General features: G+C 38.9%; 2 protein-coding genes across 2 annotated transcripts; both read right to left on the bottom strand.

Moving 5' to 3' along the window:
• Nucleotides 1-3,426: 3,426 nt before the first annotated feature.
• On the bottom strand, nt 3,427-7,559 carry LOC134822884 (uncharacterized). The gene is made up of 5 exons (XM_063834149.1): nt 7,546-7,559; nt 7,212-7,355; nt 5,173-5,285; nt 4,871-4,960; nt 3,427-4,219 (listed from the first exon to the last, which is right to left on the bottom strand). Exons 2-5 carry the CDS (start codon nt 7,316-7,318, stop codon nt 3,504-3,506), a joined length of 1,026 nt encoding a protein of 341 aa, XP_063690219.1. The 5' UTR covers nt 7,319-7,355; nt 7,546-7,559; the 3' UTR covers nt 3,427-3,503.
• Nucleotides 7,560-10,271: 2,712 nt separating this feature from the next.
• Nucleotides 10,272-10,879, bottom strand: LOC134822885 (melatonin receptor type 1B-like). The gene is made up of 2 exons (XM_063834150.1): nt 10,661-10,879; nt 10,272-10,535 (listed from the first exon to the last, which is right to left on the bottom strand). Exons 1-2 carry the CDS (start codon nt 10,823-10,825, stop codon nt 10,350-10,352), a joined length of 351 nt encoding a protein of 116 aa, XP_063690220.1. The 5' UTR covers nt 10,826-10,879; the 3' UTR covers nt 10,272-10,349.
• Between the last annotated feature and the right edge of the window lie 2,238 nt (nt 10,880-13,117).

Below are 13,117 nucleotides of genomic sequence, written 5' to 3'. Positions count from 1 at the left end.
GGACAAATGAAAACATTTCTAGGAGCATAAGACCACCCGAAGCAGCTTGAGCATTGTGATTTGAAACTAGGTTCAACCATTGTTCAAGATGTGTAAATACCAGATATCTGTGAATAATTAAGTAAGATATTAAATAGATAAGAGTGTATAGTATGGTGTATAGAATAGCTTGTACAGTCTAAGAATATGTATAAAATGCTAATGTGTGTGCGTGTGAATGAATGAGGAATAAACTGTGTGCTGAGAAAGCGTAAAGAAGAAAAAGAAAACTTGTTAGACCTACCTATCAAGAACTATACAGCTCTGTGTGTAGATAGAATCGTAACGTAGTCTACAATATTACAATATTACGATAGCGGTACTGATTTCAGAACTATTCTAAAGTGTTTAAAAAACTCGGGCAACAATTCTAGTAACTTACGATAAGCTGATAAGAGCACGGGCATGACTATATATTTTTATGCGAGGGTTTTCATTATAACCATAAGATGTAAGCTATAATCCCTTAAAGATTTTGTAAAAATTTTGCGAAAATTTTGGCGCGGCAAGTATAAGTAGTAGGCTGGGGTACGGCTTTGTGAGTTTGTATTTAACCGTTAGTTACCAGGCAAGAGCGAGACAAACTCCCGCCTTAATGGCCAGTGCTTTCGAACTTTCTCGCTTCGCATAGAGAGTTTTTGAACACCGGTCACCAGACAGTTAGCTATCTCACTCTTGGGCAGCTGAGTAATGTGAATCCCATTTCCAGATCTATCTAAAATCTCAAACCCTTTGTTAAATATCACACTACAAATATGGTGGGAGTCGAAAAACCAAAAGTTACGATTTTCGATCAGACTAAAGTCAAACATGCAGCGGTTAAACAAATCAACCTCCTTATTTAACCATGCAAATCTCGTTCTAAGAAGGGAGTTGAAAACAAACACTGTTTTTGGGTATCTAGCAAACAAGTAGTTAAAGTTGTCCCTAATTTCACGGGAAAGTGTATAGCTTCTATGGTCATATCTCGACAAATCATTAATACCGGAAGATATAATCACATAATCGCAGTTTTCAAAAAAATTTTCAAACTTCTTTAAGTCCGTGAGTTGATACATGTCACGCTTTATGACACGAAAGTTAGAGGGGAAAGATGATGGGGTGTTACGTATCATGGAGTCAGTAAGGTATAGGACAGTCTGTTTGGAGGGTCTCAGGGGGTCGGATGGTGCTATTGACGGTTCATGGATTTTAGGAATGTGCCTGCGCATGGGCTTGTCTATGCGTCTAAAGGTCACTGACACACGACACGAGGTGACGCCAGGTTCGGGGTGTATCGCATGCTCCCAGAAAAACTGAGACTCTGTGGTCATTGCATACACTGTGCCATTCCTTAGTTCGTGTTCACGTCGCTCATCAGTGACTATGTTACGGAAAGTTAAGGTGCGAGTGGCCCCAAAGCTGGCAGTGATGATTTCACCCGTTAAGCCTGTTTCATTATCAGAGTGAAACGGGATAGAGTCTGAGCCTGTCTGGTATCTAGTGACCATGCAAGTAACGTTATCCCTATTGAAGGTGGGATCGTCTAGTTCGTCAGCTATACAGTCTAGTATTTTATTTACAGCGTGATCAGATGGTGGGTAGGCCTTAGCGCGATGGGTAATACTGCCGTAACTGTATTTACTGGAGCCGAAGTAAGAGACGTCACGTGATCCTATGCGTTGAAAGTCCAGTCCATCACAAACATTATGCGTTTCAAACTCAAACTTTGATCGCAAACTTCTTACCGGAGTAGCTTCTAGTACTTCCTCGTGTCCGGCTGGCGAACCTGTGACGAAGGTTGAGGGATCCGAAGTAGTGTTGGGAGTAGAGTTCCTAGCGACGAGAGAACTAGAGCTCCTTATCACCTCCTTGTATTCGTCAAGCGTCTGTTCGGCTTTTTCCAGCAGCATGCAAAAATCGGAGGTTAGATTACCGTGTATAGTCTGCTTATCAGTTGGATTTCTGATAAGATGATCATAGTATCTAGAGTCTAGATTAAGCTTTGCTGTCATGTATGGTTTTCGTAGCGTTTTGTTTGTAGATTTACAGAGTCCGGCACTTAGAGATTCACGATAAAGTTGGAGATTCACGATAAGTTAGAGATTCACGATAAAGTTGGTTCTGATAATGACAATACAAACAGCGTTAGGTATTGATGAGGTAACAAGACCAAATGTTTCTCAGTTGATTAAAATAAATACTGTTAGAGTTGTTAATCTTCAGCCAGAGATAGCATAAGTTTACCATGTTAAGTTGGATATTGTGAACACTTCCCTATTCCTCAATTATTAGTGGTGTCATAGATATTACATCGCCACAAAATTTACTACAGATACGCCAAAGGGTCTGGGCCTTGTACTAGACAAATTCTCCAGACTCGTGATTACACTCACTGCTAACAATATCACGTGACGTGCACGCAAACTCGCGCGCTAAAATGCGCGCATTCAGAAGTGACGAAAACATATGTCACCCCACTGTAGACCACAGCCGGTAGGGTTTGAGCCTATCCAATTATCAGACATCATGTTACAGCTCAAAACAACATCTTTTGCCTCATTTTCAGTAGAGAAGCAAGCAATAGACTAGCATGCTAGGCAAGCAAAGTGTTGTTCTGCCTGTACGGCGTCGCATGCACCCCCTCCACCGTCCTGCACTTTCGATGGGATGATGGGTTGGTCTGACGAACAAAGTAATACTAATATTAATGACATCAAACACTAAATTAAAAGCAAATAAAAGTAAACAAAAATATAAATATTTTTTAAAACCTAAGTATAGCTTCCACTATAATTTCATTTTCAGCACAGCCAAGTACGAATGACAATTATTTATAATAATTATTGAGAATAAATACTTGCCACGAATAATAACTTGCCATGGCATTTCAACGACAGTATCTGTATACGTATAGTTATACAACGGTGTTTCTTTCTCTTTTACTTATAGTTATAGATAAATTCCACGTATCACAGGATAAATTCTTGGTTTTTCAACTTATTCAAATACCTAACAACATAAAATAAAATTTCCTAAATTCACACATTAACACTGCAACAACTTTTTCTGTTTACTACCGTCAGCAATAGTCGCTTATGAGCACGTATATTTTTTATCAACATCATCAACCAGCACACATAATTTCGTTCAATATTGTCTAAAAATCATTCTGTTTGGTGCGATATATATTTAAACAGGTAGATAGTCATACAAGTTTTATACTTCCCCATCAGTTGAAGAAATGACCCCAAATATGTATCAATAAACCTATATCAAGGCCAAAATGGGAGAAAAGAACACATGTCTCACTTGTGTAACTATCATCACGATTGAATATAAAGCTTGTCCATTGTTCCGCAACGCGGCCCTATCAATTTATGTTTTCGGGGTCACCATCGTGTCGAGAAACATGCCAATAAACATCTGGCAATAAAAAGCAAATCAAATTATTATCATTATATTACAATTGTAATGATGATTAGTTATAACATAGTTTCTGAAGTCCTGTTATCGGGAGTAATTATATTTTTATTCTGACTTTCTTTATAATTATCAGTGTCACTAGGAGACCGCATATGAGTTTGTCTAGGACCATGTAGCTTTCCACTACAACCACCCTGGCCATGGCGGTCACTATGACAACCCTGGCGGTCACCATGACAACCCTGGCGGTCACCATGACAACCCTGACGGTCACCATGACAACCCTGACGGTCACCATGACAACCCTGGCGGTCACCATGACAACCCTGGCGGTCACCATGGCAACCCTGACGATCGCCATGACAACCTGGGTTGACTCCCCACAAGTCGCCTTCACAACAATCCTCCTCCTTATTATTGTTCTTCCCTCTAACTTTCTCTCCTCCTCTAACTTTTTCTCCTCCTCTAACTTTTTCTCCTCCATTCATCTCGTTACTGTTTGTCAGGGTAACTTTAATCACTACATCGTTCAGAGAATCGTACTTTCCAACTGACTTAATACACCGGGCATTGCAGGAACCCAGAGAAGTGGCCAGATCTGTTAAGTAGTTCCAGATGGCCTTGAAGAAGGTAACAACAGCGTAGTAGATGACGTAAACCGCGTAGAACAGTATCAACACCAGCTGGTCAAACAGCAGCTTGACGACCAGGATACCACTGGCTCGGAACTTAGTGCTGCACATGGTGAAAATGAGCGGATTCATTGCACTGTTACCTGGGAGAGATGTGGTGATAATAAATTGTAAGTTTGTGAATATTTTAATGAGTTATTAACTGAATAGTGTTGAGTAATGAATAAGTCAATGAATAACTAATAAGTTAATGAGTAGTTTCAGAGTTTATTGATAATAATTATTAATAATAATTATTTGGCGCGTAAACATGAGCTCGAAGGACTGAGACGTAAGCAAGCTACTGACTACGTACATGTTATAAAAAATAATATCGATCTGATAGCAAAATACATTTCTTTCCAGTGAATGTCGTGAGTTCATGAAAGCCCTGAACATTGGACCGTTGTGAAACAATAAAGAGAAATCCCCAAAAAGACTGCTAAATCCCCCTCAAGAATACATGTGGCACACGAGAAAAGATTTCCCCTCAGTTCATAACATCGCTTGGACTCACTCGTACAAAATTTCAGCTAAGCCAGCCCTAAAACGTCTACAAAACAGAGTCAAAAGCAGTGGGCTCGCGCAGGTGAACACTGAAATTCACTTTAGTTTATATTACACATTTTAAAAGGTCAAACAGGTCCATAAGTTATTCCAAACATGATTATAACCACTTAGGCAAAGATCCTTTGAAAGGCTTGGAAATCGAACAGTATACTTAAAAAACTAAATGTACTATACGTAGTACGTACCCAATAATAAAAGGTGAATGATAAAGTATTCGATCATCTTCAGTCTTGGTTGTCCGTTCTCAGTTCCAGGATTGATGGTGATGTCAAAACCTGGAAATATCACTAGGTAACTATGGTAACTAGTAGTGTAGCTATGGAAACAGAGATTATTAGCAAAACCTGGAAACAGAGATTATTAGCAACGAAGAAAAGCGAAGGAAATCTATGAACGGGGAATGATGTTACTGTAGAATAACTAGATAGGTTTATTAAACAATTAATTAAATACAACTACAATTAATTTGATTATCAATTGCACCAACCGACGATAACGGTAGGCATGAAGCAGAGGAGGAAAGCCACTGAGATAAGAATCATAGGTAAAACTATCTTGAGGTTTTTGGACCGTCTCTTTGGGCTCTTCAACAGCTCTGACCTGATAATTGAGGGGTGAGCATGTTTGTTAAACTGAGTATTTGTTTGTTTAAACTTTTAAAGGTAAAACTAGATTGGTTATGGAGGAGAGATCGAAGGAAAAAAAAAATTAGTTTTCTAGTTTTCTAGACTAATTGAAGAAGATTTCACGAGAGCTTCACAATCAGAAAGAATTCATCTGGGCCACACATAAACAAGAATTGCGCCCGTTGTTTCGTTTTGGCGGACGCTAGATTTCCATTTCACATTTACTATAAATTTAAGTATAACTATAAGCTCCAATCAGCTCACTTCAATCTTCATGATAATAATATTGATCAATTATGCATCAAATACGGGAAACACTTGAAATTCAGTTCAATTGCCGTAGAACTTAACTTGTATCTGTAATTCAAGAAATTATCAGCAAAGGTAAACTATACTCGTGTACACATCAATACACTACACGTGCCACGTACAAATTGGGTGTATTACCTAATAGTAATATTATTGATACATGTTTCGTATCCCAATATCAGAGATAATTCGGCGGCGCGCGCTTCGCGCGCGAAAAGTGGCATGCAACGTATGTCAATAATATTATACATTACATGCATCATATACACAGTCGCGCCGCGCATTCATAGATCACAGGCTATCTATACATCACATCTCCGCAAGCAATCCTCGCGCGCGCCCAACTTTTTCGTTGCATGGTAACGAACGAACACACGACATATTTAAACCCACCTATCTCGTTCTCCAAAATCCACGTTTTTCTGCAAAAACATCCATTCATAACCTTTCACTATTGCCTTTTTTCAAAAGGATGAAAAGGAAAAAATCGATCAGGGCAGGAAGCAGATCATGCAGCAGCAAAAGAGCACGAAGAGCGGAGGGAATTACAACAAAGCTATATTATCAGCAAAGCAGTCAATTTATCAGTTTAGTCTTCCATTATAAGCAGCTAAGAGAGCATATAATGAGCTAATAGTTTAGAGACCATTGCACAGACTCAAAGTAACCTGCACAGACTCAGAATAACCTACACAGACTCAGAGTAATTTGCACAGACTCAGAGTAACCTGCAAAGACTCAGAGTAACCTGCACAGACTCAGAGTAACATGCACAGACTCAGAGTAACCTGTACAGACTCAGAGTAACATGTACAGACTCAGAGTAACATGCACAGACTCAGAGTAACCTGCACAGACTCAGAGTAACATGCACAGACTCAGAGTAACCTGCACAGACTCAGAGTAACATGCACAGACTCAGAGTAACCTGCACAGACTCAGAGTAACATGCACAGACTCAGAGTAACATGCACAGACTCAGAGTAACCTGTACAGACTCAGAGTAACATGCACAGACTCAGAGTAACATGCACAGACTCAGAGTAACATGCACAGTTTCAAAGTAATCTGCACATACTCAGAATAACCTGTACAGACTCAGAGTAACCTGTACAGACTCAGAGTAACATGCACAGACTCAGAGTAACATGCACAGACTCAGAGTAACCTGCACAGACTCAGAGTAACATGCACAGACTCAGAGTAACCTGTACAGACTCAGAGGAACATGCACAGACTTAGAGTAACATGCACAGACTCAGAGTAACCTGCACAGACTCAGAGTAACATGCACAGACTCAGAGTAACATGCACAGACTCAGAGTAACCTACACAGACTCAGAGTAACATACACAGACTCAGAGTAACATACACAGACTCAGAGTAACCTGTGCAGACTCAGAGTAACATGCACAGACTCAGAGTAACCTGCACAGACTCAGAGTAACCTGTACAGAGTCAGAGTAACATGCACAGACTCAGAGTAACATGTACAGACTCAGAGTAACCTGCACAGACTCAGAGTAACCTGCACAGACTCAGAGTAACATGCAAAGACTTAGAGTAACATGCACAGCACTGTTATTCTTACATGTTCGAACCAAATATATCGGTATTTTCGGGCTGTTTCTCGGAATTGCTCTGATCGCCCGATGCAGATGGATTCTTGGGTTTTTCTGTTTTCTTGTTCATGGCCATTCTGTTTAACACTTGAGGCTTCAAGTTATAGTGTACCCTGTAACAAATTAGCAAAGGTAATTCACTCTCCGGTCAGAACTAACGATCTCAGGTGGTACCCCCGTCAGAAATAAGATATAATATTTATTATTCATCCACTATTTACTTATTAATAACACTATAATATATTACTATATTAAATATTTCACCACTAAATCACCATACTATCCGCTAACCAGCACAATTACCTAAGATAGAAGAGGATGTAACACGTGACTAACAACGTAACACGTGACTAACAACTTAACACGTGACTAACAACTTAACACGTGACTAACAACTTAACACGTGACTAACAACTTAACACGTGACTAGCACAATTACCTAAGATAGAAGAGGATGTAGGTGTAACACACAGTACTGATTATAAGGGGACCGGGTAACACCACTGTGAGGTACACCAGGAAGTAATAGCTGTGAGCTCCTGGTTTGTTCGTGTCTATACCACAGGTGAAGGTGACCGGCGAGTAGATGTACGAGTTCCAGCCTGGATACGGAGTTATTAGAATTAGAATCAAGTTTACACAGCAATATAATAAAAATAGTAAATAATTTAGAGATGCTTCGATCTGCTGTGCAGGACATTCAAATCAGTCGTTATATTACGTAGTAAACACAACAAGTGCTCCTTCATGAAATTGTCAATCATTTAAAAAAATCGTTACATTATTTGTCCATCACCCTGCAAGAGAGACAGTTAATTAAATGAATAAATAAATAAGTCGGAGAGTGGTGTTATAATACGTAGTAAACACGTTATACTATAGTGTTCTCCTTGGTCATTTCATGTTTAAAGTTTTAAAGTTTAATTCCTGTTTGTTTACGACGTGAATTTTAAGTGTTACGTAGTAAATACGTACGTTATACAATGCAATGTAAAATGTTAAGGAGATGTCCGCTGCGGTCTTATTTAAGTCACTTAGACAAAGGGGATTTCAAAAAGCGTGTTTGAGTGTAAAACCTGAAAGTTACCCTCGTTGACCCGCTAATTTGAGATTACAGAGTGCATTAAATACTGCAATGTTCTTGTTCGAATGTTCTTTCGAAGCTTACGATAAAACGTTGCCCCGGATATATTGATTTATTGATTTTAAGGTCATAGCACAGCGGCATATTAGAGCGTGTCGAGCTAACGACATCCTCTGAATTTCTAATTAATTCTCCTCGGGTTGTCGGTGGTAATAACTTAATAATTATACTTAATTAATTACCAATTAATGATTTAATTTTACCAGATTTTCAAATTAACCAGGGTTTTGGTAATTTAGAAATTCCGCAGAACTTGTTAGCCTAATGGTCTGGTAACTATGGTAGGTTACCATGGCAACTATGGTACTGGTAGGTTACCATGGTAACTTCTAGAAAACAGATATATCGCCACTTTGTTGACAGCTTCAACTCAATTAAAGAACTGTCTAACTTTATCTAGAGGTATAAATTCCATTTGGAACTTTTAGACAGATATTATAAACCCCTCAGTGATTTCACGTATAAATATGGTCTTGTGAGCGTTTATAACTTATTACACCAAACACCTTCTTTAAATTATTTAATACTCTTATCGCATTGCTGTGTAATTATAATTATATTTATATTTATAATTACATCTTAGTACTATATATAATTATAAAGCGAGACGATATATATATATTTATCTGTGCCATTTTACTGACACCACGGCATCAACTTTAACGCGACTTTCCGCAAAAACCGTAAAAGATATACAACTGAAACTTTTTTGACTGGGTCAAATGCTTTTATGCTTTTCAAGACAGCATGAAAAAATAAAAAATTGGCCAAGGAATAGGAGTTTTAGAGCCCAAAATTTGGACCCCCAAGTGGTGTCAAAAACGCGAATTAAATAGGAAATAATTATTTTAGTCTCTTGAGTCTTGAAACCATTTTAGGGTTATACGGGTTCCTGTTATTATTACCTGAAAGAGAGCTCTAGTCATGAGGGGCAGGGTAAAGGCGCAGATAAAGAGGTTAGCTATAGCAATGTTGAGGACAAAGTAACAAAACTCACTCTATCTCAAAGAGAGCTCTAGTCATGAGAGGCAGGGTAAAGGCGCAGATAAAGAGGTTAGCTATAGCAATGTTGAGGACAAAGTAACAAAACTCACTCTATCTCAAAGAGAGCTCTAGTCATGAGAGGCAGGGTAAAGGCGCAGATAAAGAGGTTAGCTATAGCAATGTTGAGGACAAAGTAACAAAACTCACTCTATCTCAAAGAGAGCTCTAGTCATGAGAGGCAGGGTAAAGGCGCAGATAAAGAGGTTAGCTATAGCAATGTTGAGGACAAAGTAACAAAACTCACTCTATCTCAAAGAGAGCTCTAGTCATGAGAGGCAGGGTAAAGGCGCAGATAAAGAGGTTAGCTATAGCAATGTTGAGGACAAAGTAACAAAACTCACTCTATCTCAAAGAGAGCTCTAGTCATGAGAGGCAGGGTAAAGGCGCAGATAAAGAGGTTAGCTATAGCAATGTTGAGGACAAAGTAACAAAACTCACTCTATCTCAAAGAGAGCTCTAGTCATGAGAGGCAGGGTAAAGGCGCAGATAAAGAGGTTAGCTATAGCAATGTTGAGGACAAAGTAACAAAACTCACTCTATCTCAAAGAGAGCTCTAGTCATGAGAGGCAGGGTAAAGGCGCAGATAAAGAGGTTAGCTATAGCAATGTTGAGGACAAAGTAACAAAACTCACTCTATCTCAAAGAGAGCTCTAGTCATGAGAGGCAGGGTAAAGGCGCAGATAAAGAGGTTAGCTATAGCAATGTTGAGGACAAAGTAACAAAACTCACTCTATCTCAAAGAGAGCTCTAGTCATGAGAGGCAGGGTAAAGGCGCAGATAAAGAGGTTAGCTATAGCAATGTTGAGGACAAAGTAACAAAACTCACTCTATCTCAAAGAGAGCTCTAGTCATGAGAGGCAGGGTAAAGGCGCAGATAAAGAGGTTAGCTATAGCAATGTTGAGGACAAAGTAACAAAACTCACTCTATCTCAAAGAGAGCTCTAGTCATGAGAGGCAGGGTAAAGGCGCAGATAAAGAGGTTAGCTATAGCAATGTTGAGGACGAACATGCTGTTAGCGAACCTCCACCTCCTCCTGGACAGGATCACCAGGACAACCAGTAAGTTCCCTATTAGTCCCAGCACTGACAGGAGTAGGGTCGCCACCTGCAGGAGACAAAATGTTAACATTCTTCAAGTCTAAAAGCAAACCATTTTCCCATAAGTTCTTAAAGTTAAACCCGATTTTGGAGATTTAAAATAAAAGGTTGTTGAGACATGATTGGTGGTACCTTGAGAACAGTAAGTTGTTTGACAGTGTAGTGCATCATAACAATGCTTGTGTAGTTAGGGGTGGGGTAAGAGCCGGTCCAGTTACTGTCAATAATCCCTGGCACGGTAACAGTGTCCGCTAGCTCCGGAACAGTGTCCGCTAGCTCCGGAATAGTGTCCGCCATGGTAGGAGAGTATCAGAGGGAGTCAATCCCTACCTGAGTTCTAATCCTTCCTCTACGAGAAGTGCAAGTTAAAGAATGATAGAGTAACGTGTTATTTTTAAGTTTTAAACCAAATTTTATATATTAGTTTTCTTGGAAAAACTAGTGGTAAAAATTATTACGAAACTGAGAGAATAATAAATATCAGCTGAATTTATGAAATCCAATTTATGAAAATTGGCTGTTGGAAACGACAATACAACTAATTTGACAAAAAACAGATATTAATGCGGAAAAGCTTGAGTTAAAGGTTCCGAAAACAAAGACGATGCCTTACAAGCTGACATAATTGGTATAGTAAAGCAATTGTTCACAAAAATACCAACAGAAAACAAAGGAGTGATAAAATAAAGGAATTTTTAGTTCCACGAGGACATTGGACCGGGAGAGTTGAACGTCGCCGAAACTCATAATATTCCATAATATTCAGTTATAATATTCCACGCTAAATCACATAGGTCCTGGATAAGACCGCATCTCTATTAGTATAAGTACTAGTCTATAAAATCAATCCTACAGAACAACGACCGCGACCGTCTCACATGTCGATTAATAAGACAAATTGGTATAGGAGAGGATATTAATGAATTCAATGATACTACGTCGATACTATGTCAATCATAGAAAGGTATCACAAGACTGGCAACTGAAGAGTGCAGGGGTCGATTACTTTCACTGCTCGACTAGAAGATATTTGAACTTTTCGTGGTCTGCAAACAGTTTTATCAGTTGCAGAGATAAATGGTACAAGGTTTACAAGGTTTACAAGGTTTACAAGGTTTACAAAGATAGATCTATATATTACAGTATAATAACGTTAGATCGGCGTTGCTACAAAATAAATCCAAAGTCCGAAATCCAAATAGGAGAGAAAACCATAATGTCACTCTAAAGCCAGAGGCGAGTGCAAATCGATCAAGATAGATGGTATAAAATGGTATAAAATGCAATAAAATATAAAACACTGCATATTGTTTTATATTTATACTTTCAACACTACTATATAACAAATAATTTGAGCCTGAAGATGGTGTTGACACCGAAAATTTGCCTACATTCCTAACTTCCTGTCTCATTTGTCCTTGTCTCTTCCAACCGGATATTATCCAACTATCAGTTTTTCAATCATGAGACTAATAAACAGCGAAATACTCCGTCATTTGATACTGCATAGTATATTTAATATATAATACGCCATGCAATTAAACAAGAATTTGATTTACCGGGTCTGTGAAACTAAACCTTGTCGGTAAAAAGGTGATCCGGTAAATAGATCCCGTTAATTAGGCGAAACCTCGTCACTTAAAACGTGAACATGGGTGGTGAAAACATGGGTCAAACGCACTGTCATATTGTTAGCGTACCTGACTAATACTACACAAATAAAAGGTGCGATCTGAAACAGAATCAGACGAGAGGTATATCATCGTGACTGAATCAGATGGACTGTATTCGATCAGACAGGCCGTTATTCCCCACTCAAAGGACCGGCAGTACGGGGCGGTGTGGAACTGTGCTAGCAGTGCACCAGGTGCTAAGCTAACATCAGCACAGTTTCTGTGGTGGTACTATATCACACCATATTCTGTAATAGTAGAAATGGACGAACTTCATTATACCGAAAAGGGTATCTAAAGGCATCCACCCCCAACAGAAACTATATCTAGACAATTGTCTGGATAGAGAATTTCACTTCTGCAGCTGTCACAATAAATTCACTGGATGAGACTACGTTTGTAAAGGAAAACGTAAATAATTGTGATATAAAAATAACAACATGTACATTATTGTACACGAGCCAGAACAACATGTACATTATTGTACACGAGCCAGAACAACATGTGCATTATTTTACACGTGATAATTCGCAAATAACACGACAGCTAATTTATAAAGCATGGACGTGAAATTGTTGCGAAAAATATCCAATATGTTTTTCACATTCAGAGTACAATCAACACAATGTCAGTACTAAGTTGAGTTAGATCCACAGCAAAACGTTAAATTCGAATCCTGTGCCCAGTCCTCAAGTTAAATTCGACCTGAATCCTGTGCCAAGTCCTCAAGTTAAAATTGCTTCTATTTAAATGGCTGGCTAAAACAACGCATTATGGAGTAAACATGGTCACGCGCAGGTAAATAACGATAATAAAAGCTTAAAAGCATGGGAAGTTGGTCGTTTAGCTCCGGACAGTCTATGCAACGTCTATGCAACGTCCGTGCAACAACAAAAGAACCGTCTATGCAACGTCT

Source organism: Bolinopsis microptera, chromosome 11 (genome assembly GCF_026151205.1).
Source record: "Bolinopsis microptera isolate Bmic1 chromosome 11, MBARI_Bmic_1.0, whole genome shotgun sequence".
NCBI classification, from domain to species: domain Eukaryota; kingdom Metazoa; phylum Ctenophora; class Tentaculata; order Lobata; family Bolinopsidae; genus Bolinopsis; species Bolinopsis microptera.
This window is presented reverse-complemented; position numbering and strand designations above follow the sequence as displayed.